General features: G+C 37.9%; 1 protein-coding gene across 2 annotated transcripts in view; it reads left to right on the forward strand.

Annotated features, from left to right (window-relative positions):
• The window catches only part of SH3PXD2A (SH3 and PX domains 2A), a 224,445-nt gene that overhangs the window by 12,328 nt on the left and 188,202 nt on the right, over positions 1 to 23,915 (forward strand). For both annotated transcript variants that reach the window (XM_026663980.2, XM_026663907.2), the window contains exon 2: positions 16,344 to 16,424. In XM_026663980.2, the coding sequence (XP_026519765.2) occupies positions 16,344 to 16,424 (81 nt within the window). The remainder of the gene's footprint in view (positions 1 to 16,343; positions 16,425 to 23,915) is intronic.

A 23,915-nucleotide genomic window follows, 5' to 3' on the forward strand; every position in this document is an offset into this window, starting at 1 on the left:
AATGAAACCTGTGCAGGTTAGAACTGCTTTAAAAGTGCATAAACACTAAGAGAGTTAGGTGGAATTGTCACTGTTGATAACTGCTTCAATCTACCTTATAATAGTAAGTCTTATCTGGTAAATTTGTCTTGATTTCTAGGCATAAACTCAAGTTCTATTGTCATTTCAGAAGTCCTATTAGCTAAAGCTAAATTTATCTGTGGCCAAAGCCTCTGCCTTCTGGAAAATATTCTGAATGTTAAGTTCCTATTACAAAATAATACTTCTAGTGACAAGAGATAAATTGCTGAATAGATAAATAAAATAGATTGAAGAAGTCTTTTGCTATCACTAAGATATGCATTTATTTTTTATAAACCAGTGACTAAGCAGGGTTTTTCTTTAAATTGAATTTGTACAAGTAATTTAAGGTGCAAGATTGTATGGTTCCAGGGGTGGAATTCTTAACAACCAGTTCTGTGGGTGTGGCCTAATTTGTGGGTGTGGCTTGGTGGTCATGTGACTGGGTGGATGTGGTTTGCTGACTGGGCATGGCTTGGTGGTCATGTGACTGGGTGAGCATGGCTTGTATGTAAATATTATAAATATTTACGTAAATATTGATTTTTTTTATAAAAAAGAACAACTTTTACCTAAAAGCAGGCAAAACAGGCAGGCAGATTGATTTGCTCACAGAATCACTTAGAGATCTCTCTATCTGCAATCGGCTACCTGAGTCTGTCACATAAAATTTGCTATCAAGCAAACTCACAAACTTAACTGACAACATACCATGTATGTAAATATTGAATGTTTTATTTAAAAAGAGCAACTTTTACCCAAAAACAGGCAAAGCAGGCAGGCAGATTGAATTGCTCACAGAATCACAGATTCACTTAGAGATCTATCTTTCTGCAATTGGCTACCTGAGTCTGCACTGAAAAACTTCAGTCCTAAGGAAGGTTCGGCTCTGCTTTTAGATTAGTTAGAAAGCAATAAATCCAAGGATTTCCTGCTTTCTAGCTAATCTAAATCTCCCGGCAGAGCAGAACAGCTGATTGTCGGAGAAAAAAAGGAAAAATAGTAACTTACCAAACCAGGCATGTTGGAAGGCTTGCATGGCAGGTAAGGAGTGAGTGGACGGGGAGGAGCGGGCCAGCTAGTGGAGCAATTTGCCGGTTCTCCAAACTGTGGACATTCATGTGTGTAGTGTTTGCAAGAAATAATCAGCTGTGCCACCTGGACAGCTGACAAGCGCTGCGCTCGGGTGTGCAGCGTTCGAAAATCCTCTTGTTTCCTGCTTTTTCAACCTCAGCTGTGCTGCACAAAGCAGCCGAGGAGGGAAAAGCGGGGCATAAAGGACAGCCTAGGGCCCAGACAGGCGGGTGAGCCAAACAACGAACCGGTTTGGTGTCAGCTGCTCTTTGCAGCTACAGGTTCTTATAGAACCGGCCGAACCGGTAGCATCCCATCCCTGTATGGTTCAATACAGATATACTGCAGTGAGCAAGTTGACTGAGAGTAATATATTTTTTATATTTTAAAGTCGTAACATATGTTACGTTTTTAAGATAAACCCCTAAGACTAAGGTTGTTTTAAAAGCATAATGCATGTGCATGAACAATTTGTAATGACCTGGAGAAATATATTAAAAAATATTTATTCTCTGCTACTCTTTGTTATTGTCACTTAGTTACAAGGCTCCCTTATCCCTAAGTAATCTTAAAAGGATAAAAGAATGGTACTTTGTAACTTTAAATGTTACAATAAGATAAGAAAACAAATGTAAAAAAAATGATAAAAGAAAGGACAGAAATGCTATTTGTTCGAAGAAAATCTTCAGGAATTTAGATAAATGGGAGAAGAGGTATTCTATATAAGATTGCATTTATATGTTATATGCCAGCTATATTCTGGTTTTAGGAAAATACTATCTTATTTTTAGCCAAACTTTAAATCAAATAATTTTATGTTTCCAAGAGTTCCTGACACCATTACCTTTTTCATCTGTGAACTTGATTTACCCCTTAATAAAATACTATTTCCTATTAAGCAGGAATTATTTTTAATATTTTTTTTTTAAAAAAATATTCCATTTGAAGTGTTTAGATTTTGTAAGCCAAACTCAAACAATACTGATAAAACATCACAACTCTCTTCGCCCATGTTTCCTCTTGGTGGGAAAAGTAAAAGCAAGTACAGGGGAAATAAAAAAAACAATTTTGTTTTGATAGAGCTTTAGTGGAACATATATATTTTTGTTCCAGTTGTATTTTCAGATGATATCAACAGTGGGAATGCTGTTTGTAAACCCGCAACTCCTTTAATGATTGTGTTGCCTGTAGATAACTTCTTTCCTTATGTTTTTGTAAGGTAGGCCATATAAGTCAATAAACAGAAATACAAAAAGATATTAGGGATATACAATCTTGTAAAGGTCAAGGGCATCTTTAGGTCTTGACTGACATTTAGGGACCATACTCTAGAAAATATCAAGTAGATCCAGAAAAAACTGATTTAAGTCTAATTTAATTTTAACTAGACAACTCATGACTCATTGAGTCATTGTTTCAGAAATGTTTCCTTACTAAATAGTTGAACAGAATGACCACTGGTTGGCAAAATGGCAGCAGCAGGAGGAGTGACTTCCAACTTCTTGCTGGTTTTCTTGAAGAAAGGTTGCAGAGAACACTGGGAATGTCAATCATGCAGGTGTGGCAACACAGCAGCACTGAAGTGGGCACAATTTTGCCAAACTTCAGTCTCACAGGTATGTTGTATTTTGGGTGCATTCTGTAACTGAGCCCTTTTAAATCTTGTTGATAGAATGGAGTGGAATGGAATGGAATAGAATTATCTATTGTCCAAGTGTGATTGGACACACAAGGAATTTGTCTTGGTAGGGTACAATAAACAATCAAATCATACTAGGAAATAGTCAATATAAATCATAAGGATACAAGCAACAAAGTTAACAGTCTGTTGTGGTTTGCCGGCAGCAGTGAAGATGGCTGAGGAGAGCGATGACTCTGATGAGGGGCCAGGACCATCAGGGAGTGGACTGCTACCTTCAGGGATTGTGGGAGCTGGAAGCAGTGATAAGGAGGTTCCCGAGGAGCCTGTGCCAAGTGCGCGTGCGCGCAGGATGATTCGTAGAAGAGAACAGCTGGAGCAGCACAGGCGACTCAGAAGTAAGGATGCAACGTAAGGGCCCCTCCTTCCAGGGAATATAAGCCTGGTTTAAAAAGCAAAAACATTCTAAGGACTCAGCATTGTGTTTGGAGACTCTGGCTTATCTGAAGAATTCTGTCAAGGCTTTTCTGGTTGGACTAATTGTCTGCAAGCCATCTTTTATCTACAAAGAAGTTGTTTGTAGATTAAAGCTGAGAAGGTTTGAGTTGCTGCATTTGTTTGAGATTTTCTTGTGGTAACAGGGTTGGGTCAGAACACAGTCATACAGTCACAAGTGTGGGGGGATGGGTGATAAGGAGTGATGAGAAGAATAATAGTAATAGTAACACAGACTTTGTAAATAATTGGTCAGTGTTGAGGGAATTATTTGTTTAGCAGAGTGATGGCGTTCGGGGAAAAACTGTCTTTGTGTCTAGTTGTTCTGGTGTGTGTCTGGTTGTGTCTAGTTGTTCTCTATAGCATCGTTTTGAGGGTAGGAGTTGAAACAGTTTATGTCCAGGATGTGAGGGGTCTATAAAGATTTTCACAGCCGTCTTTTTGACTCATGCAATATACAGGTCCTCAGTGGAAGGCAGGTTGGTAATAATTGTTTTTTACCAATTTTTTTATATATAAATTGTTTTTTTAAATATAAAAATAGTTGTCCTATAATGCACAGTTTTGCCCAATTGAAAATTGCAAACAATCAGACACAAGAATTATAGCACTATGTAGATATAGGTAATATGATTATGCTCAGGTTCTATGTTTAATACTTTCCCTGTGTTGTAACAAAATACAACTTGGTAACAAGTTTTTTTGAAAGTCCTTGGTAGCTGTCCATACACAAGACTTTCAGCCTGGGATTCAATGTTTACATCATTGCTCTACATGTTTAGTCAGAAGAGTAAACAAGAATGTTCATGGAACATGACAAAGATTTTTTTTCTGGAGTAAACATGCCTTCCAAATGTTGAACCCTAAGGAGTTCTTCCAAGTAGTCACACTAGGGATTTCCTTGTTTTGATATGAGTCAATAAATTTAGGTGCTGAATTTTGGAATTGCTTGTTTCAGCTAAGAAAAAAAATTCATTCTATGAAGTGCTAAATGCATTTGATTCAGGGATTTTAGAAGTTGGTGCATTGGTATCTGTGCTTGCAGAGTGGAGGCTTGGGTTTTGTTTTGAGTGTGTGCGTGTGTGGTTGTTGTTTTTTTACAAATCTCTGGTGTTTTTACAGCTTATGGGAAGGAAAATAATTGTACTATTAAAGTGCTGGCAAAATACCTCACCAAGCAAAACTCATGTTTCATGTTTAGTGACAATTGCATACTACTTTGCGGAGAAGTATGGGTTCCTTAGAAGGTCATTATGGGTTTCTCACTAAAAAAAAGTTATAGGGGCTGACAGGATTCTCTGAAAGAATCCCTTCTTCTGCCCATTGTAGACCTCCCTCCCTCTCTTTCTTCTTTAAACCAATGGATGCTTCTCCCAGAGCCGGGGTGTCAAACTCACATCATCATGGCAGCATCACGTGATGTATCAGGACTTTATCCCCCTTTGCCTAAACTGGGTATGGATGTGGTCAGCAGGTGACACATCCAGGCCATGGACTGGGAGTTTGACAGCCCTATCCCAGAGCTTCATGTAGATGAAATGGGATGTAGTGGGGGAAAGAAGTAAATCTCTGGCACTCTACAAAGGAGAATCTATCAGAATTGCCTCTCCCCTACACTCACTTGCCTGCTCAGGAAGGAGTGCAAAAAATGCCCACAGCTCTGGGCCTTGTAAGTGTTTTAGAAGAATTCTATGATTGAACATGTTATTGAATTTTCCCAAGAGTAACAGAAGTAGCAGGAAGTCACTCCATTTAGATACCCAACAGAGCTCACCAATCTAAAGAAGAAAGTAGTCTTACATGAACTAATTATATAATAAATAATAATTATCTGAGATATATCTCAATACACAGGACTATTTCACCAAACAAGTTGACTTCTTAAACTGTTCCCTGCAAGTAAGAAATCCAAAATGAATAATTGAGATGATGCTGTTGGAAAATATGATGCTTTCACCAAATAAATTGGCATTGGATTCTGAGATTCTCAGAATACACTGATACATCTGCAAGAGATATTGTCATATATTGTATGTAAACTTAGCATTCAATTATTTTAATTATTTAATATTAATCCAAACTTGATTACCCTATTTTATTGGAAAACTTAGCTAAAATGTCTGCTATGTAGATAGGTAATTGATAAGTCCATATCTAGGCACACATGGTTTGTATAGATCAGGAACTTAGAAAACAACTAATGTAATCAGTGCTACAAGGCCTGCACAGGTATACTATATGCTTACAAAACTGTTTCAAATAGGGAAGCAGGCTGCTCAAAGCACCCATTGAGTATTCTCTACCAGATTCAGTTGTGACGGGTAAATGTGGATGAGACACCACACTAAAATTTTCAGTCTAAGTCCTACACCTTTACATGAAAATAAGTGATGCTGGATATGTTGCAATATATCCCCAAGTAAGCATACATAGGATTGCATTATTAGTTCAGACATCCACAATTTTTTATCACCAATGAGCTTGCCAGAAAGATCATGAATGGAAGAGGAAGAACAGCAAGAGGGAAGGTTATAGTAATAAAGATCTGGAATGAATAAGCTAATTTATCTGCATGCTATATAGGTCAACTGCCTTTTTATAGCAGAATTCTAATGAATTATAAACTCTACATGTTGAAATCTTATACTGGAAGTAGTACTTGAGCAAATTATTTGCATTGTAATTTCTACCTTCCATTAGGTTACTACAAGACATTTCACAAATTCATTTAAAGCCTGTTTGGCAATCGTAATTAAAGTATATTCTGAATTGGGATGCTTCAATTAGAGTCCTCTCAAATCCATTAGCCATAGTGATTAAAGACATCTTAGAAGCATGTTGAGATTGCTTAATAGGCAGCCTTCCCTAACTTAGTGCTCTCCAAATGAGTTGTACTTCAAATCATGGAGTCACCCTGCTAGTATCTTCTTTGGTTGCTTTATTTGGACAGTTTCCTGGCATTTTCACAGTTAGGCAATAACATAAGTTAGATTGATTTGTGATAGTAAAAGCAATAAGTGCATCCTTTCTGTTTCTGCTTTTGGTTTGTTCATGAAATGTGATACTGAAGCACATGTGTAGTGCAATATTATATACATTTATTCTTCACTATCAAATAGTGGTGAATGCTTAGGAATTTGGCTTTTAAAGAATTATCAGGGAAAGTTGTACATCAAAGAATGAAAACAATGTGATTTGCATAAAAATGATGCTTAAGCAATTTATGTTAATAGCTATACAACTTGGAGAAAATGCATGCAGAGACTTATATGTTGTAAAAAAAATTAAATAATTTCTTGTGGATTTTAGAAATAAAATCTGGAAAAACCCTGCTGGCCTGAAGTATTATTGCCTTATTAAGGAGATGGTAAAAGAGAAAACAGTGTTACTGTTTTGCTCATACCTGTCCTTGAAGATGAAACACCAGTGATTTCACCTTAATTGTGAGCAGCTGAATTTTGAGAAGTTCCTTAAAATGAGGGTGGGGCAGGTTAGAATTCATAGGTAATAAGCTATGGTGGCTGGGAATTATGAGTTAATGTTTACTGCATCCAGAAGGTAGACATCTAGGGAAGTCTGAATCAGCTTAAAGTTTTGATTTCATTGACCTTAAAACCTGTGATATAGTCAGTTGTAGAGTGTTAGGTTTTTAAAAGCATACTTAACTGAAGTGTTTTAGAAGTGTAAATGGTCAATTGGATTTCACTATTGCAGTCAGATACAGTCTGTAGTTTTTTTTCATGAACTTCAGCTTCAATTAAGAAAGTTTCTGTCTATAATGACTATACAGAAGGAAGTTTGTTCATAATACAGTGAAAAATGAACATTTTTTCCTGTTTCATAACTCACTTCATCTGAACAAATTTAAAATACTGTACTTGAAGAAAATGCAACAACAGCTTCACTAAGAGGAATTCTGATTTATAGTTTCTTTGGCTTAACGATAGCCAATGAATACAGATTTACAGCATTTTAAAAAAAATGGTCCTAAATGGACTTTAGCAAGTCCACAGTATAAATGAATTCTGTAGTTATAAATTATTATGTAGAAATGTCCTTGCAATCTCACTCTACTGCTTTAGAAGCAACTGCAGTCTTTTAACTTTGTTAAAAAATACTCTGAAAATTATCCCCATGGATTAACTCTCTGGCATGTCTGAATGCATAAAACGAACCCCCAGTGACCTATTGCATTACAGAACAGCATCAATGGGGATAATTTGACTTAAGGAAGAGAAATCTTAGCTCTTGCTCTGCCTCAAGGATGCAAGTATTTTTAGGCCAAGGACATGACTTCAATTTTGATGAATCTGGCCTCTTGTTACAAAAGAATGGAGACAGGGTAAAGAAGTGGTAAAAACAGAACAAAGCTAGCACTTATTTATTTAATAATGTCCATCTTCTGCCACGCTGAAAATAACAGTTCAGATATACACAAAGGTTGTGGAAGCTGCATCTGAAGCTTTAAGGGGGGTCCAGGTTGCATATTTCTACTTGCCTGAGAAGGGCAGCCTGTTTGTGACTAGGATTATAGTGAAGATAATGATTATGCAGACTGGGGGTATGGAAGGACTATAGTTTTCTACTTTTCTTTGGTTTATTTTTATTCAGTTGAGATCTTTGTTTTGAAATTAAGCCTATTCTAAAATTGATGGTATAGTATTCCTCTATTTTTTACCTCAGAAAGGCCAGAAACAATTACAGTTGTCCTCGACTTACAACTGTTCATTTAAGTTACATCACTAAAAAAAAGTGAGTTATGACTTTTTCCCACTTATGACTGTTGTAGCATCTCCATTGTCACGTGATAAAAATTCAGATACTTGACTACTGACCATGTCCCGGGATCACGTGAACTCCTTTTGCGAACTTCTGACAAGCAAAGCCAATGGGGAAGGCAGATTCACTTAACACCATGTCACTAACTTAACAACTGCAGTGATTCACTTAATAACTGTGGCAAGGAAAGTCATAAAATGGGGCAAAACTCACTTAACAAATGTCTCACTTAGCAACAACAATTTTGGTCTCAATTGTGGTTTTAAGTTAAGGACTACCTATATAACAAGTTTATGAAATGGACTTTTCTAGGTGACAAATGCTGCAGTCCCTATAAAAAGGTTTTCTACCAACTACATAATATCTCTGTCACTTAATGAAAATAAGAGTTTATTCCAGAGTTCATACTGTGTGTCTCTTTGTTTGCTATTAGCATGATAGTAATTTAGTTGAACTATTGTGGGGGGAAAGATCCTTTGGCTTGAGTAATCAGAAAGACAAGCTAATGTTTGCTCAAGTCAGTTCTCATACTGTTGACATGTGGTAGTTTGAAGTGGTCAATGTGGCAATTCATCTTATGAGGACCATTCATTCATATGGATTGCCTCACCACTCAGATCACAGAGGGGTGGAAATGATTCACCACATATTCTTGTTTGAAAAGAGAAGTTTGTTATGAACATGACTGAACTGGATACCAACAGATCTACACAAATCAGCTTCTGTGAGTCGTTATGTGGACAGCTCTAAAGACTTTTATTTTTATCTCTTAGTTCAGTGTTTCTCAACCTCCACAGTTTGAAGATATGTGGAGGTTAACTCCCACAGTCCACCAGCCAGGGAAGTCCACACATCTTCAAGCTGATGAGACTGAATACAGTTATGGACTGAATCATATTAAACTACATTTTCTGAGCCAAATATTCAATATTTATTTATTTTATTTTTGTAGCATAGCAAACTAATGTGTACATGGCAGAAGTAGTCAGTTACAACAATGTCAGTTTCTTTGACAGGAACATTTTCAGACCGTCAGCAGTAATTCATCAAAGATGAGGGGAAAGGCAGGAGGAAATGCAGTTCTCTGTTAATGCATCATCCTTCCTCAAACTGTTGCCTTTCGCATGTTTGGTTTTCAGCTATCATAATCTATAGCTTAGATGTCATGTCCATTATTTATAGCCAATAAATTGGGGGTATGTGAGTTGTAATCTATCACTAACTAGATGGAGGATTTGGAAAAGGTTCTGTGTGTCAGTAATCAAGTCTCTTTTTAAAGCAATATCAGAATGGTTCCTTAATTGTAAATTTGCATGATATTGTATTCCAATGATGTGTTCCCAGTCTATACTTAAGTCATAATTCTATTTGGGGGAATAGGTTTTTTTCAATAGAATGTGTCATTTGCTGAATCATTTGAGACCTTATACTTCTCCCTTTATGATGACTTGCCTCGCATGCAGAAAGACCCCACAAAGGGTTAACATGTTTCCCAGTGCTTCAACTTGCTGCCAACGTAACAAATCCTTAGTTTCATTTTATCCTCTAGCGGTTAATGCCATGCTAATTATATACAAAAGCAATTAATCTATTTACTCTTCTCATTCCTTTTCTGGTCAGAGAAAAAAAAGCAAAGAAGGATATTAATGTTTTTACAGACAGATTATTCAAAACGTGCTTTGTAAAATCCTATAGAAAATGTAATACTTGGAAACATTTGTGCTGAAATTTCACTCATAACTTATATTTGTTTATATCAAGAATTTCTGGAAAGGAGTCAGACAGTTATAGAAGTTTGAAATATATGTGCATTATTATTCTTCAACTCTATCTCTATCTGCCAGTGAGGAGCTGTTCTATGTGTTTAACACTAGTTTGTAAACTAGGTTTATTACAGTTTGGGGGGGGCGGGTTGATCAAAGGCTTGCCTAGTGATTTGCTGCTTCTGTCTTTTATGGCCAAGAAAGACTGAAATAATTAACACTGAAGGCAAGAACAATTGGATGCATACTAGTTATATTTCCCCTTAGTAAACAGTCCAGAGTTAAAGACAAGTAGTAGTTTTGAGGTTTCTGCCTCAAGGGGTCCTGGAAATTACATGAACTTTATTTTTTCTCAGAAAGGGCAGGGGACGCTCCTTTTCAGTAAGATACCCTTTGAAGAATTTCCACTTGCCTAGCACAAGGAAATCCCTAGAGACTCAGTATTGTTCAACAGTGGCCAAAGAGCTTTGGGACTATATGCTTTTGTCTTTCCCAGGCCCTGGGTCCCCTTGCAAGGCACTGTATTTGGACTTCAGTTGCAAGGTTAAGAGTCAGTGCTGGAAGATGTTCATAGTCATATAAATTGCACAAGATTTTACCATAAGGCTTCCCAGAGTTTTAAGACAGGCCCAGAAAAGAAACCAAAGTTATTATGAAAGGACAGTCTAGAGCAGGGCTGCCAAACTCACAGCCTGCAGGCCGAATGCGTCATGTGCTGGCTACACCCATGCACAGTTTAGCGAAGGGGAGGGGAAGTCATGATACGTCACATGATGACACCATGATGATGTGAGTTTGACACTCCTGGTCTAGAGCTTCTTCTCTGTCTTAAGCACTTTTGGGCTATTGCTGAAAATTCTGAAAATTAAAGACCATACATCTGTAGGGCATCCAGATTGTGGAAGGCTGATTTAGGAAAGCAAGGTAATCTTAAACATATTTTGACATATACTATCAAGTAAGAGCAAGTCATACCATGAAAATATTTATTGGCTGTTCATATACCGTGTTTCTCATATAATAAGGCCAGGTCTTATTTTTTTTTGAGCCCCGAAAAAATGGCTAGGCTGTCTTTTTGGGGGTGACTTAATTCCACCCCCTTGCATCTTTGGGCGGGCGGGCAGCGACGGCTTGGATGTTGACCTCGGCGTTGGTGGGGCACTTCGTATCGGGGTCAACGCAGGCAGCACCATATCCGGGTGTGCAACAAAAATACTTCCTAATGGCAAGCCCCCCCACCGTTCCCCTCCATTTCGCATGTTTTAATATAGACCTTAATTTGGGGGGAGGGGCTTAATTTCATTTCATGCCTATAAAACATGCTGGGACTTCCTATTGGGGGAGGCCGTATTGTTGGAGAAACAGGGTAGTGTAATGTACACTAGATGGCCATAAATAATTAAAATAGGCACATAATTATGTAGGATGTGTAAGTGAAAGACATTACTAAAGTTCATTGGTGCATGATTTGAAAACCATTGCCTCCAAAGGGTAAGATCACAGGTGAGCAAATCTGTCAGAAGAAAGCTAAAAAATATCTTTATAGTAACTATCCTCTATAAATAAATGTAGGAAGTAAAGAGGGATCTAGTTAAATGCTGATGACTATTGTCCTGACACCTTTACTTTACCTGAATGTTTCTCTTGTATAGGAATTTGAGGTTCCAATCCACAAAAGGCCCTCCTGCAAGATCATTTGGAGAAGTATTAACAATAGATTAAAAAGCAACTTAGTCATAGAACAATCTCAGAATAGGTATCTAACTCAAGGCTCACAATGTGTAGTATGAAAGGCTGTCTTACAATAAGAAAGGACAAGGTTTCTAAATAGGGTGAGCTAATGATTTCAGTTTGCTAGTTTTGATTATTTGAGGGTCTGCTGATGGAGGAAGTGGCATTTGATCTTCCAACAGAGGAACTTATGACCTTTGCTAATGCAGTGCTTCCCTTCTGATGCACATATCCTCTTTAGAAGAGCAAGGATTGACACCAGGACATGATGTCATGTGACTCTCTGGATTAGTGTCAAGGATAGCTGGATGTTTTCCAGAGAAAATAATTATTTTGATGATGAACTCTTACTTAGCAGCTCGTTAAGTGGATGTTTGTGACCTGTTACAGCACAATTTATTTACTTGTGTGCCTTTTATAGAAAGAAAAAGAAATTTATCATCATCTGTTAATCAGATGTTTTACTGGGCTTGCTATATCACTTATGGTTTGAAAGCTACTTCTAATTTAGCAGTTAACATGCTGATTATGAATTCCACTGCTTCTCGTTGACTAGCTGTATAACACGTATAATTCAAAATATTGTTCAAAAGCCTTTTTAATCAAAAACAACAAAAACAAAAATCACTATTGAACTGTTATATATGGAGGTTGTGGGAAGTATTCCGACATTTAGTAAGAAATAAACTAGATTACTATGTGTAAGCATGGGTCTTACATACAAATTGAGCAAATAAGTTGAAACTGGACTTGAACTTGCAATCTTGAACTTGCAATCTGAACTAACAAACTACCACCAACTACCCAACCAAATAATAGACCCCCCCTCATTCATTAACTTGCAGCCCAAGGAACTAGAGAAGGTCTCTTCTAACGCTCTTGCCCCTCCCATATTGCTGCTATGGGCTAAGTTACCTTTTTCTGATCATTCCCTTGACTGTGTTACTTTGCCCAATCTTCAAAGTCATTTCATGGTTCCATCAATTCATGCTAAATCATGTTCAGATTCAACTATGAAATGATGGCTTCTGAACTTTAGAGCAGCAACAACAATGGCAAGAAAAACTGGTATTGAGGCTAAATAGGTACTTGTCAAAAACAGTTTCAGACTTCCTCTGGAATGATGGATAATGCAATAACAAAAATAAATTTTGGCATTACAAAAGCCAGAGATTTAGCTGTGCTGCTATGGTATAAACTAGTGGTTCCCAAAGTGGGCGGTACCGCCCCCTGGGAGGCGGTGGGATGCCTTAGGGGGGTGCTAAGAGGCAAGGGGGCCAGCAAGGGGGCACTAAGAGGTGGCAGGGGGGTGTTTGAGACGCCAGCCCTGCAGGCTTACTGACTGCTGGCCACGCAGCCCATTTACTGTTTCATCGCTCTGTAGCCGGTGCCTCGAATGCGGAACCTGCACACAACAAGCCTTGCCAAGCCTGGGGGGGAGAGGTGGCAGGTGGCGGAAAGGGGGCACCTTAGCTTGCAGGCTGCCATCTCCGGTGGATGTGGCGGAGGCGCGCCAGAAGGCCCAAAAGCAAAACCCTCCCAAGGCATGCAGTGGAAGGGGTGGGTGGTCCAGCATTAGGGCCCCCTTCCCCGGAGGAGAACAAGGGAGCGCACAGCACCCGCCCGGCCTCCGCCTCTCCAGCCAGCCAGGCTTGCATGCAGGATGCGTGTGGGTGCAGCTTCAAGGCACATGGCTCAGTTTGGTTTGGCTCTATGTGGCCGGGCGGACCTAGAACCTAGCCTCCCTCTGCAGCCCGGTTCTTCAGAACGAGCCCTGCGTTTGCTTGCTTGCTTAGTTTCCAAGCGATCATTCCCTCCACCTCCGCCGTTCCCTCCACCTGCTTCTGCACACCTTCCTCCTCTCGGGCGGAGCGTAAAGATGGGTGGAGCACTTCCCCGAAGTTGGGAGTCTTTGAGCACCTCCCCTTGCTTGGCCTGATGGAACTTGGGTCGAAGCAAAGAGGGTCAAGTTGGCTGTCCCAGGGAGGTTGGCATTGCAAAATTGGATGCCAAAGAAAGAACTGGGTCAGGGGGCTGGAGAAGGGGCAAAGGGGCAGCTGCATTAAGGAGCAGGAAGATCGTAGCCATGGTTTATTGACTAAGCCGGAATCAAACAGCATGCTAAACCCTAACCAGAATGGCTGGGTTGATATATTCAGCCCGTGTTTCTCAACCTTGGCAACTTGTGTGGACTTCAATTCCCACTCTGGCTTTGCTCTACTTTCCCAAAGTGCTGCTACTGTCACATTCTTTCTGTCTGTCTGTCTGTCTGTCCATCCGTACATACATACATACAAAAGGTCTGCCTTCCTGCCTACCTACCTACCTGCCTGCCTGTCTTTCTGCCTACCTATCTATCTATCTATCTATCTATCTATCTATCTATCTATCTATCTATCTATCTATCTATCTATCTATCTATCCATCATTCAATCCCTGCTTGCCTATCTATCTATCTATCTATCTCTGCCTGTCTGCCTGCCTTCCTGCCTATCTATCTACCTGCCCGCCCATCTTTACGCTACCTACCTATCTACCAATATAGATCTATCTATCTACCTACCTACTTATCTACCAATCTATCTACCTACCTATCCATACATTCATCCAAAAGTTCTGGCTGCCTGCCTGCCTGCCTACCTACCTACCAATCTACCTACCTACCTACCTACCTGTCTCTCTTTGTTTCTCTCTCTCTATCCATCCATCCATCCATCCATCCATCCATCCATCCATGTTCGAAGCAGGCACATCGGGACAGTAGAGCAAAGCCAGTCTGGGAAGGAGGGAAGGAGAGAGAGAGAGAAAGAGAGAGAGAGAGCTGATGCATCAGATTGAAATGAGGCCTAGTTTAGACTGAGGCCCTTTTCCACATTGAAACATCTTTGCCAGCACGTTGAAACATCTTTGGCTTCTATTAAAGGTTTTGTGGATGAAACACGGTCAAGACTATCAGGAAGCTCTCACATTTTGTTGAGGCTTTAAACAGGATCCATTGGACCAGATCTCCACCCTAAAAATTACTTTTCCCCAATGTATTACAGTGCCTATTCTGAAGAAGGCAAAACCAAAATGTACTGGTAAATTACAAGGAGAACACACACACACACACACACTCCCTTCTAACCCTGCTGGAGCAGGTGATGGGACTAGAATAGATATTTCATTATCTTTCTCCTTCCTTCCTCCCTCCATCCCTCCCTCCTTTATTTCTTTTTCTTTCTGTCCCCTCCTTTCGTCCCCCCCTCTTTCTTTGTCCCTTTTTCTTTCTTTCCCTTTTCTCTTTCTTTTCTTCCTTCTGTCTTTCTCTCTCTTCTCTCTCTCTCTTTCCCTCTCTCAGGCTCACCCCATTGACTTGACTTGCTTCGGCAAGTCCCTCCAGTGCAGTGGGCTCAATGGGGTGGACCTACGGGGCCGGCACCTAGAACGCGGCAGTGGCGGCATGTTTGAAAAGTAGAGCAAAGCCAGAGGTCGATAATTTTTGCTGCAAAGAATCACAAAAGTTTCTGGGTTGTGCACAAAAAGGGACACACATGTCAATACAATTCAGCAACATAAAATAAAGAGATACAAATAAATCAAATCAACAAGAATCGGCAAAGCATCTCTGATTAGATTTTATTCACTACTAGAATCTAATCAGAGATGCTTTGCCGATTCTAGTCCAATGACCTGCTCCAGCAGAAGGGAGAGTGTGTGTATGTGCGTGCATGGCTGTCAAAACTCCAAAAACAGGTCAAGTAGCTCTGGGGAAGCCAGTCATAAATTAGAAGACTTGCTAAACAACCAGCCATTACGTGAGGACCACTTGTATTTGGTTTGCCAATCACCTAGCCATGCCCACTCAGTCACATGACCAACAAGCCATGCCCACCCAGTCACATGATCAGCAAGCCACACCCTCAAATTAGGCCACACCCACAGAAATTTGAATCCCACCCCTGGGTGGGGGGCATCAAAGATGAGTTTGTAGCACCAAGGGGGTAGTGGACTGAAAGAGTTTGGGAACCACTGGTATAAACCTATGGCCTGCAGCATTGATGCCTTGATTAGCCACAGTATTATCAAAATCCATAGTTAGATTTCCTGTCCATGACTATTTAAAAATTGTTTTTAGATAGCTGCCTATTTCTGGTGCCACCTGAAATAAAATATGGAAGAAGAATAAGAAGCTTCATGGAATTTTTTGATTTTAATATAAGATCAGCTAAACAGAGGATCAAATCCCAGATCACATTGAAGACCAAAAAATGAAATAGCCATGATCTTCTGCTCCTACATCAAAGAATTAAAACTGCCAAAGATGTCATGAGTTCCATCCATCAAAAACCATAGAAAAAATGAGTACAACCATTCAACTAAAAGACAATTCAGACAATTTTGTAACCAAAATTTTTGCTAACCATTTTATGCTATTAATGTATATCATTCACTTAAAATATCACCAATTTTTAATTTCAGTAGTTTTGGAAGGTGTGCTATGTGTAATGCTAAACACAATTTATTTCAGAAGAGATCTCTGGCCTCAAAGTACATTTAACAGGAAACATGCTCCCCATTTTGCAGATCAGATGAAATGATACTGGATAATTAAATTATTTCAGGATTTTGAATTACAAAGTATGGGAATAAAACAGTCATTTGATTGGAATTAGAGAAGCTCATAGTACTGCAGTTTTGATCTTGCTTACTGAACTATAGTATCATGTTTATGTTATGATACAAGGGCCACATAGAAATAAAAATAATTATGATACAATAAATGTATTATATCTTTCTTTTTGTTTGTTCTGTAATTCTAGGTATATATAATCAAAGTGACATGGTCAGACGCAACTTGCCAGACAATCTTCCGGAGGTATAGCAAATTCTTTGACTTGCAGGTAATGAATACATTTTGCTTTTTCTTTGTGGAGAATTGGCATAGCCTCTTTCAGAGCTGTTAATAATGATTTGAATCTAATACTATCACAGATCACTGCAGATTTTGCATTGTTACTGAAATTGCTCCCAGAATACTTGAAAATACTGTTTGAGAGAAGTTGCTTTGGTTCTCATGGAGAAAAGGCTTGCATAACTACATTGTTCTATAGTGTTCCTTGTGGGAAACTGTGCATCCTCTTCCTTCATTGTGGAAAGAATATGTCTCATGAGACCCTAACACTTTCCCTCTTAAATTTAACTTCCTTTTGTTTGTGATTCTGCTGATATTATGTATTGGTTATCTTCTGTCTCTCCCACTGACTTCCTTGAGGTCTTCCTTTTTTTGACCTGTATGTATTCATGTTCAGTGAGAAGCCATTTCTGAATCCAATATAATCAGAATTCATCAGCTTTAGAGCAGCATTGGGTATATTTATCTAAATTTTACTAATACTAAGTCGTTGATTGGGAGGGGGATGAGAGCAGATGGTCAGTGGGAACAGTAGCCTAAGCTTCACAACCTTCTCCCAGAATATAATGCCATGTTTGTAGTGATCAGATCATTTAAGGCAGTAACATTGGTTATTTCAATATTTTTGGTCTCTCTCATACTCTCATCTATAGAGTAATTGGACAGAAAATAATGGGGGCTAATAGGGATGGAATGAGAAAAAACTGGCTGGGGACACAGATGAAAATTCTGCTCCCTGGTTTCAGTGTCAACACCTGAATTAAAAACTTTGCCTGTCTTTTTCACTGTGTATTCTACAGGCACGCTTGAATGTATCGTCTTGTTCTGTCTTACTAATTTTGTACTAGTTTCTTCTATTCATGTGTGCAATTATACCTTAAAATGGCTATTGGAAAAGTGTTTTCTCTCAAGAGCCATTTTATCTAGGAATGCCATGCCATGCCATGTCCAGCTTTGCAGAGTTTATTTCCTCATGAAGGGGAGAGGTAGAATGACTGACATGGAAAATCCCTCTGAGCAGATATAAGGTTATCTTAACATCCACCATGAATATCCAGAAGTTAAATTAAAAAGTTGATTACTATTAGTGAAACCACTAGTGATACATTTTAATTGAGTCACTGTAGCTATTTATTTCTGTGGAAACAGGAAATAACTAAGATGTGACTCATGAGAAAGAATCAATGGAGCACTGGTAATACATGCAGTAGTTGGTTAGATTACAGATTTGAGGAAACTTTGATCTCTATCAGATAAACATGGCAAAGGCATGTTGCTTGCTTGGAATTTAGACCACTGCAGTTTGCAATTGCTTCTGTAATTGGATGGAAGTACCAAAGACATATCAGCAGAATATTGGTTGCATTCATCATATTGAGCTTGAAAAAAGGAATTAATATGGACTCAGCCCCACAATATGTAATAACAAAAGGATTAAAATAAAGTATTGGGGCATCTTCTTTCACAGTCCCTTTAGAAAGTTCATTTGGAAACAGCTGTCCAAAGAGCTGAACAACTCTAATAATTCTTTTTTACTTTTACATAGAGACATTTGGCATTTTTCACAAATGTATATCATTTTTTTCAGTTTTATGATCCCAACTCATGAAGCCTTATTAAGATTTCTATTAAGCTTGAGAAGGCAAGTCTTCCATTATATTTCCTTCTGTTAGCATTCCTAAGTTGAAGTAGATACGAAGAAGGCTCGGTTCATCTTCATCTGATAACACTTTTTAAAAAATAATTATGCCCTTCACTTTCAAGTACTTTCTTTTTATAAAACAGCAGTTGTCCCCACCCCCAGTCTTGTCTGTGTTCCTTCAAGTCTCCTAGACTTTCCTGTTAGGTTTGAAAAGTTCCCATCGACTAAACTTATCAATAGGGTTAGTGTGTTGTGCAGGAAATGATGTCTCCAATTGGGAGAAGGAGCCTTGAAAGGTCCCATTGATAAGCAGAAAGGGAGGGGCAACTTAGCAACAGTGGAAAACATTTACTGAATAATATGTATCTTTCTCCCATTCCTTCTTGAAAACATATCAAGAATGTTCTCACCATCCTCAATAACTTTTTATTTTAATCCTTTTGTTATTACATATTGTAAATGTCATCGTTTTGTACATTGGACTGAAGGACACCAACCCACAACAAGCTGAGTGGTTTAATAAGCAGTATTCATGTTGGGTGTAGGCTCATTTGCATGTGTTTATTGAAAACATTTTATTTTTTTGTTCCAAAGTGGCTTCCAACAGCACATGAAAAAAATTATACAAGAATTCAGCAGGTTAAGGTGTCCCTAAAAATTCAGTACAGTAGTAACTGGTTGCTTTGATCTATGGATTTCCTGTAAAGGGCAAGGCACACTATGTGATCTTATTTTGTAAAGATTGCGGAATAGCATTAAAATCAAAGAAAGGAATAGCATTAAACATATTGGAAGAGAAACCACCACTGCACAGTGGTTAGAATGCAGTATTGCAAGCTACTTCTGTTGACTGCCAACTGCCAGCATTTTGCCAGTTCGAGTCTCACCAGTTCAAGGTTGACTCAGCCTTTCTACCCTTCCAAGATAATAAAATGAGGACCCAGATTGTTGGGGAAAATATCGTGACTCCGTAAACCTCTTAGAGAGAGCTGTAAAGCACTGTGAAGTGGTATATAGGTATATTGCTATCTGTGTTTAACTTTCAAAGACTTATTCCACAGGGAGTTCTTTGATTTTAAGACACACTTAATAACTTTCTCTAAGGAGCATTCATCACTTATATCTATCTTCCTAGTAACTGTGCAATGACATGTCATGAAGAAGGGCTGATTCAGCTCTATATTATCATACCATGAAGGAAAAGTGCACTGTCTATCTCATTCCTAGTCCATGTTAATTTATTCCCTTCCTATCTGTTCCATCATTTCCTGTCTTAACATTCCTATGATGTAATGCTCTTTGTTTATTTCCAGTTTGTAAAACTAGAATCTTCCTAATTCACTTGTATTGTGTTTTCTGTATCTTTTTTGATTACTTAACTTGATTAATTTGTTTTTATGACTACTTTTGCAGATCAATGTTACAAATATATGTAAATATATTCCATGTTTTTAAATATTGCATTATTGTAGATTGAAAATTAAGTCCAGAAGAGTCCTTCACTCATGAAAGGAGCCTTTGACTCTTACAAGAGCTCTTTCCATGAGTGGACAACTATCTTTGGATCCAATCACTCTATGACATTAATATTCTTAGGTCAAATTTATTTCTGTCTTATGTAACAGAAGTTTCATTTTTATAGCTCTTAGAGCTCTTCACGGTAACTGCTGAAAATTAATAGAAGGGTTTCCTGTCATTCTGAGTTGGGAAATATATAAAAACTGTATTATAAAGCTAAAAAGGGCATATTGTAGTGTAGTTAAAGCATATTGCAGTGCTGTTAAAGAGATTTCCTCAAAACGGCTTTCCCAATTATGGGGTGATTTAACCCTTCCTGCTCTAATAGACATCCATAAAAATGTCTTTCAGTCCTTGCCCTAAAAGCTTTGCCAGCTTTCATTTAGAATCTGCTAGTTCATAAATAATGTTATTTACTAACTGGGTGCCTTCAGCTTGTCACAATGATGAAAAAGTGGTGAGTGGTCATAATAAAATTCCCATTCCTTTTGAGCCTCTGGCTATATATTAATAAAGTAACAGTAACCCCCTAGCCCCCAATAAGGATCATTAGGCAGATGCAAGCTTATAGGTTTAAGGTTTGCCTATTGACACTGTGATACATGTTCCATAATTTTCCCCTTGCTCACCTCTATAGTTTTATGTTTTCTAGTAACTTTGATTGTGATAGATTCAAAGGTCCACCAATGAATGACCCATTCGAATGCTGGCGTCACTGCATTTTGCTTTTTACTCTGAGTATTGTGTGAACTCTACCATTCTCCACACATAAAACACACTGTGCTAGGTCATGGTTTCCAAAACTGCACATTGCACTTAAATAACCATATTAAAAAATAAGTTTAAACCATGTAAAACACAATCCATAGCTTATATTATATTTTCATGAGCCCATCCATGATATTTTGTAAACCATATGTCTCAGTTATTCTGTGTGAACTCTACCAATTGTGTTATATGAATCAGATGAATATGGCTTAATACTAACTTGTGAATCAGGGCACTAAGTAGAGAATTTAGAATATGATTAAGTCAAAATTAACTGTAGCATAAAAATAACTCCTTTGATATAGAACAGTAATCTACTGGATCAGCTTTCCACAATCCTGCCACAAACAATTAAGGAAGATCACTTGAAGGAAATCAGGTGTCAGTAAGTTCATTAGCATTAGCTTTAAGAATTTAGCATAAATCAGAGCAGTGTAGGAAGTAGTTTTTTGTTAGATTTGGCTCAATGATCATTTTTCATCTTCAAGCAGTACTGAATATTTTTGATGCTTGTGCCATCATTGAAGATGCAGGTTCTCACATATCTCTTTTATGGCAGCCATCTGGATTATTGTTTCCTATTCTGGATTGGCTCTGTCCTATTCCATGAGTACTGAGTCCACTTTCTGGTCAATTTCAGATAGCCTGAAGGGATGGTATGGGGGAGCCAGTAGGAAAGGATCAAATAGCAATTAAGGAAGAAAATGTTGGAAATCAGCTTAGTTGCTGCTTTTGCTTCAGTGACTTGGCATATGGTTTTCCTGACCTTAATTAGCCAATTAAATGACATTGACTTATTTCCTTTGGGAGTAAAGTGAAACAAACTAATGGAGTGACTCTCCACCTATTGAAAAATGAATGCAGATACATTTCACTTGAACAAACATAATCTGCTGTTATAAATTTATTGTGAGTTCCAATCTGAACAGTTATGATCCACACGAACTTGCTGTTGGTAGAAGTCCACATTCCAGCTTTTTATCTTTTTTTAAAAAAATTAACATGCTTCAATTTAAAACATGTTTATCAGATCCACATGATCTTCAAAGGCATCCTTAGATGAAAAAAATGATATGTTTTGCTGTGTAGCATGAGCAAGAAGGCATGGCAGAGAATATGTCAACTGTTTGGATTTGTGAACTGTTTTATGATTGGCTACAATATGCGTGGTAGCCCACAGAATGGTTTCAAAATTAATTATGCCCATTGCGACCCAAAGATAGGGACCTTTGAACCAGCAATAGCCACTTAACTGTGGAACTGAGCGAACTCAGGCTCTGTGACAAAATACTCTAATTTTTAAGCATAACATAAATAAATATGCTGTCTGTGGCTCTTTGGAAAAAGGATCAGATAAAATATAATGAATATTTTTCTTAAAATCTCACATGCTTCATTGCTGGTTTCAAAATTTTAAGAATGAATTAGACTGAGCTATTAGTTTATATTATAGTATCTGATATACATATAGATATACAATATATATCTTTAACAATTCCTAGCCAGCATTGGTGTTATGAATGCCATCACTGGTATTCATTTCTATAAAGGACCAAGGCTATCATTGCATGCTAAGCCATTGTTTATTGTTATCTTGATTTTTTGAATAATCCACAGTAGCTGGTTTATAACATTAGACCATAAATTGTATGACATGCTAAACCAAAATGACATAAACCTTAGTATAGCCTGGGGCAATGAATGAATGAGGCCAATAACTTTGGTACATTCCATGATAATTTTTTTTGCTGTATCTTGGACATTCATTATCTTTATTTATACTCTTAGAATGGGAAAAATAAATATTATTAGTTCCTGGCCATGTTAAATGTTTTATTTTCTATAGAACTTTTTGATAATAGCAGATCATGGATTTATTCTGGAACAGCATGTCTAAACATTATAATGGCTATTAGGCAAGGGTTGCGTACCCACAAAATCAAGGGCCTCTTATCTAACCTGCAGTTCCAAGAATTTCAAATAGACAGGAAATTTAAACCTGGCCATGCTACATACTATGCTGTGCTGACATTGTAACATATCAAAATATGTTATATGGACACCTGGATGTGGACAAGTGTATTTTGCATGCTCAGTTTTTATGTTTCAGTTAGCAATGAATGACCTTTTGATTTCTATGAAATATCCAAAAAGATGCAAAATAGCTGTCTTGCACTGAGTTGCCTATAATACTAGGAAAAACAGAACATTGAAATGCTGTAGGTCTTTTGGAAAATGAATATGAAAAATTGCCTGTTAATCCTAAAATAGCCTTGATTATTAATATAACACTGTGCTACAGAGCACTTAAGCTCCTACTAAAGAAAAAGATAAATTGCCATAAAATCTGTAATTGCTAGCTGAAATGCTGTTCTTTCTAAACAAGTCAGGTTGAGACACCACCACAACGTCAGTGTTTGCTAAACTTTGTTATGTAATGCCTTCTTCTCTTGCTCTTTCTTCTTTTTAAATTCCACCCTCTAATTGAAGTATAGTTTAAAATAATAGCCCATAATCTACATATCCCTAAAATAGCATTCCCCTAGCAAAACTATATAGTGGAACACAACTTTATTGAAAAGAGTATCATTCTGATGAAAGATGATCAGCTTGTTACTTTTGTAAATCTAATTTTTGCACAAATGTATTCTCTCAGGACTCACCCTGGGCAAGATCATATTTATGAGGCATGCTTCCACTATATTTTAACTTTTGAAACTGATCGTGTTTGGTTGCATAATATGCTCGAAGCCTTGAACTATATAAACATGATATGGAATATAAACTTATATCTTACCCTCATCTAAAAAAGGGTATGATCTCAAAGCAGCATAGATGGTAAATTCAAATAATGAATTCAGATGAAAGTAGCATAAAATATGTTATTACAATACACAAAAACAACATTCAGGCAAAGAAACCCAGTAATATTTTAACACAGAGCTAAAAATGGTTGCCAGATATGCTGCTATACTGTACCAATTGTGGATAACGAAGAATCTGGAGTATGGCATTAGCATGGCATACTCTACATTGACCATCAGAAACAGGATGTTTATGATAGAGTTAGGGATATATGCTGGGTTGCTGATGCTCTGCTGATTATCTCCACTTTTTTTTTAATTGGGAGGATAGTACTAGCTGTCATTAGTTGCTACTTTATCCCTACTTTATTGCAGATGTGGGAAGAAGAGTACTACCCACCCTGGCCCTATATTCATTAGCTGAAAGTGAGGAATTTAAAAAAAATTAGAGAGAAAGAATGGGCAAATGGATGTCTGAGTGGAAGAATAGCTTGTCAACTATTTGATGGTTGATTTTCTAAGCTGTCCCCCCATCCTCAATACTGTGACAGTACTCTAGATTAGTGTCCCATTCACCGAACATATTATTACCATCCTTGTTATTTAGGATAAATGGTTCTCATTCCTAATTTCTACTATAGTCCAGCATCCCCCTTGTAATATATGCTTAGCTTTCAGTTTTTGTTTTGGGAGAAGCTTTGTAAAACAACCAGGGATGTGGTCTTTAGGAGGAAATTGCCTGCCATGT

The sequence above is a fragment of the Notechis scutatus genome, chromosome 4 (genome assembly GCF_049901735.1).
Source record: "Notechis scutatus isolate UNSWTSFEM ecotype Mainland chromosome 4, rNotScu1.2, whole genome shotgun sequence".
Classification (NCBI taxonomy): Eukaryota; Metazoa; Chordata; class Lepidosauria; order Squamata; family Elapidae; genus Notechis; species Notechis scutatus.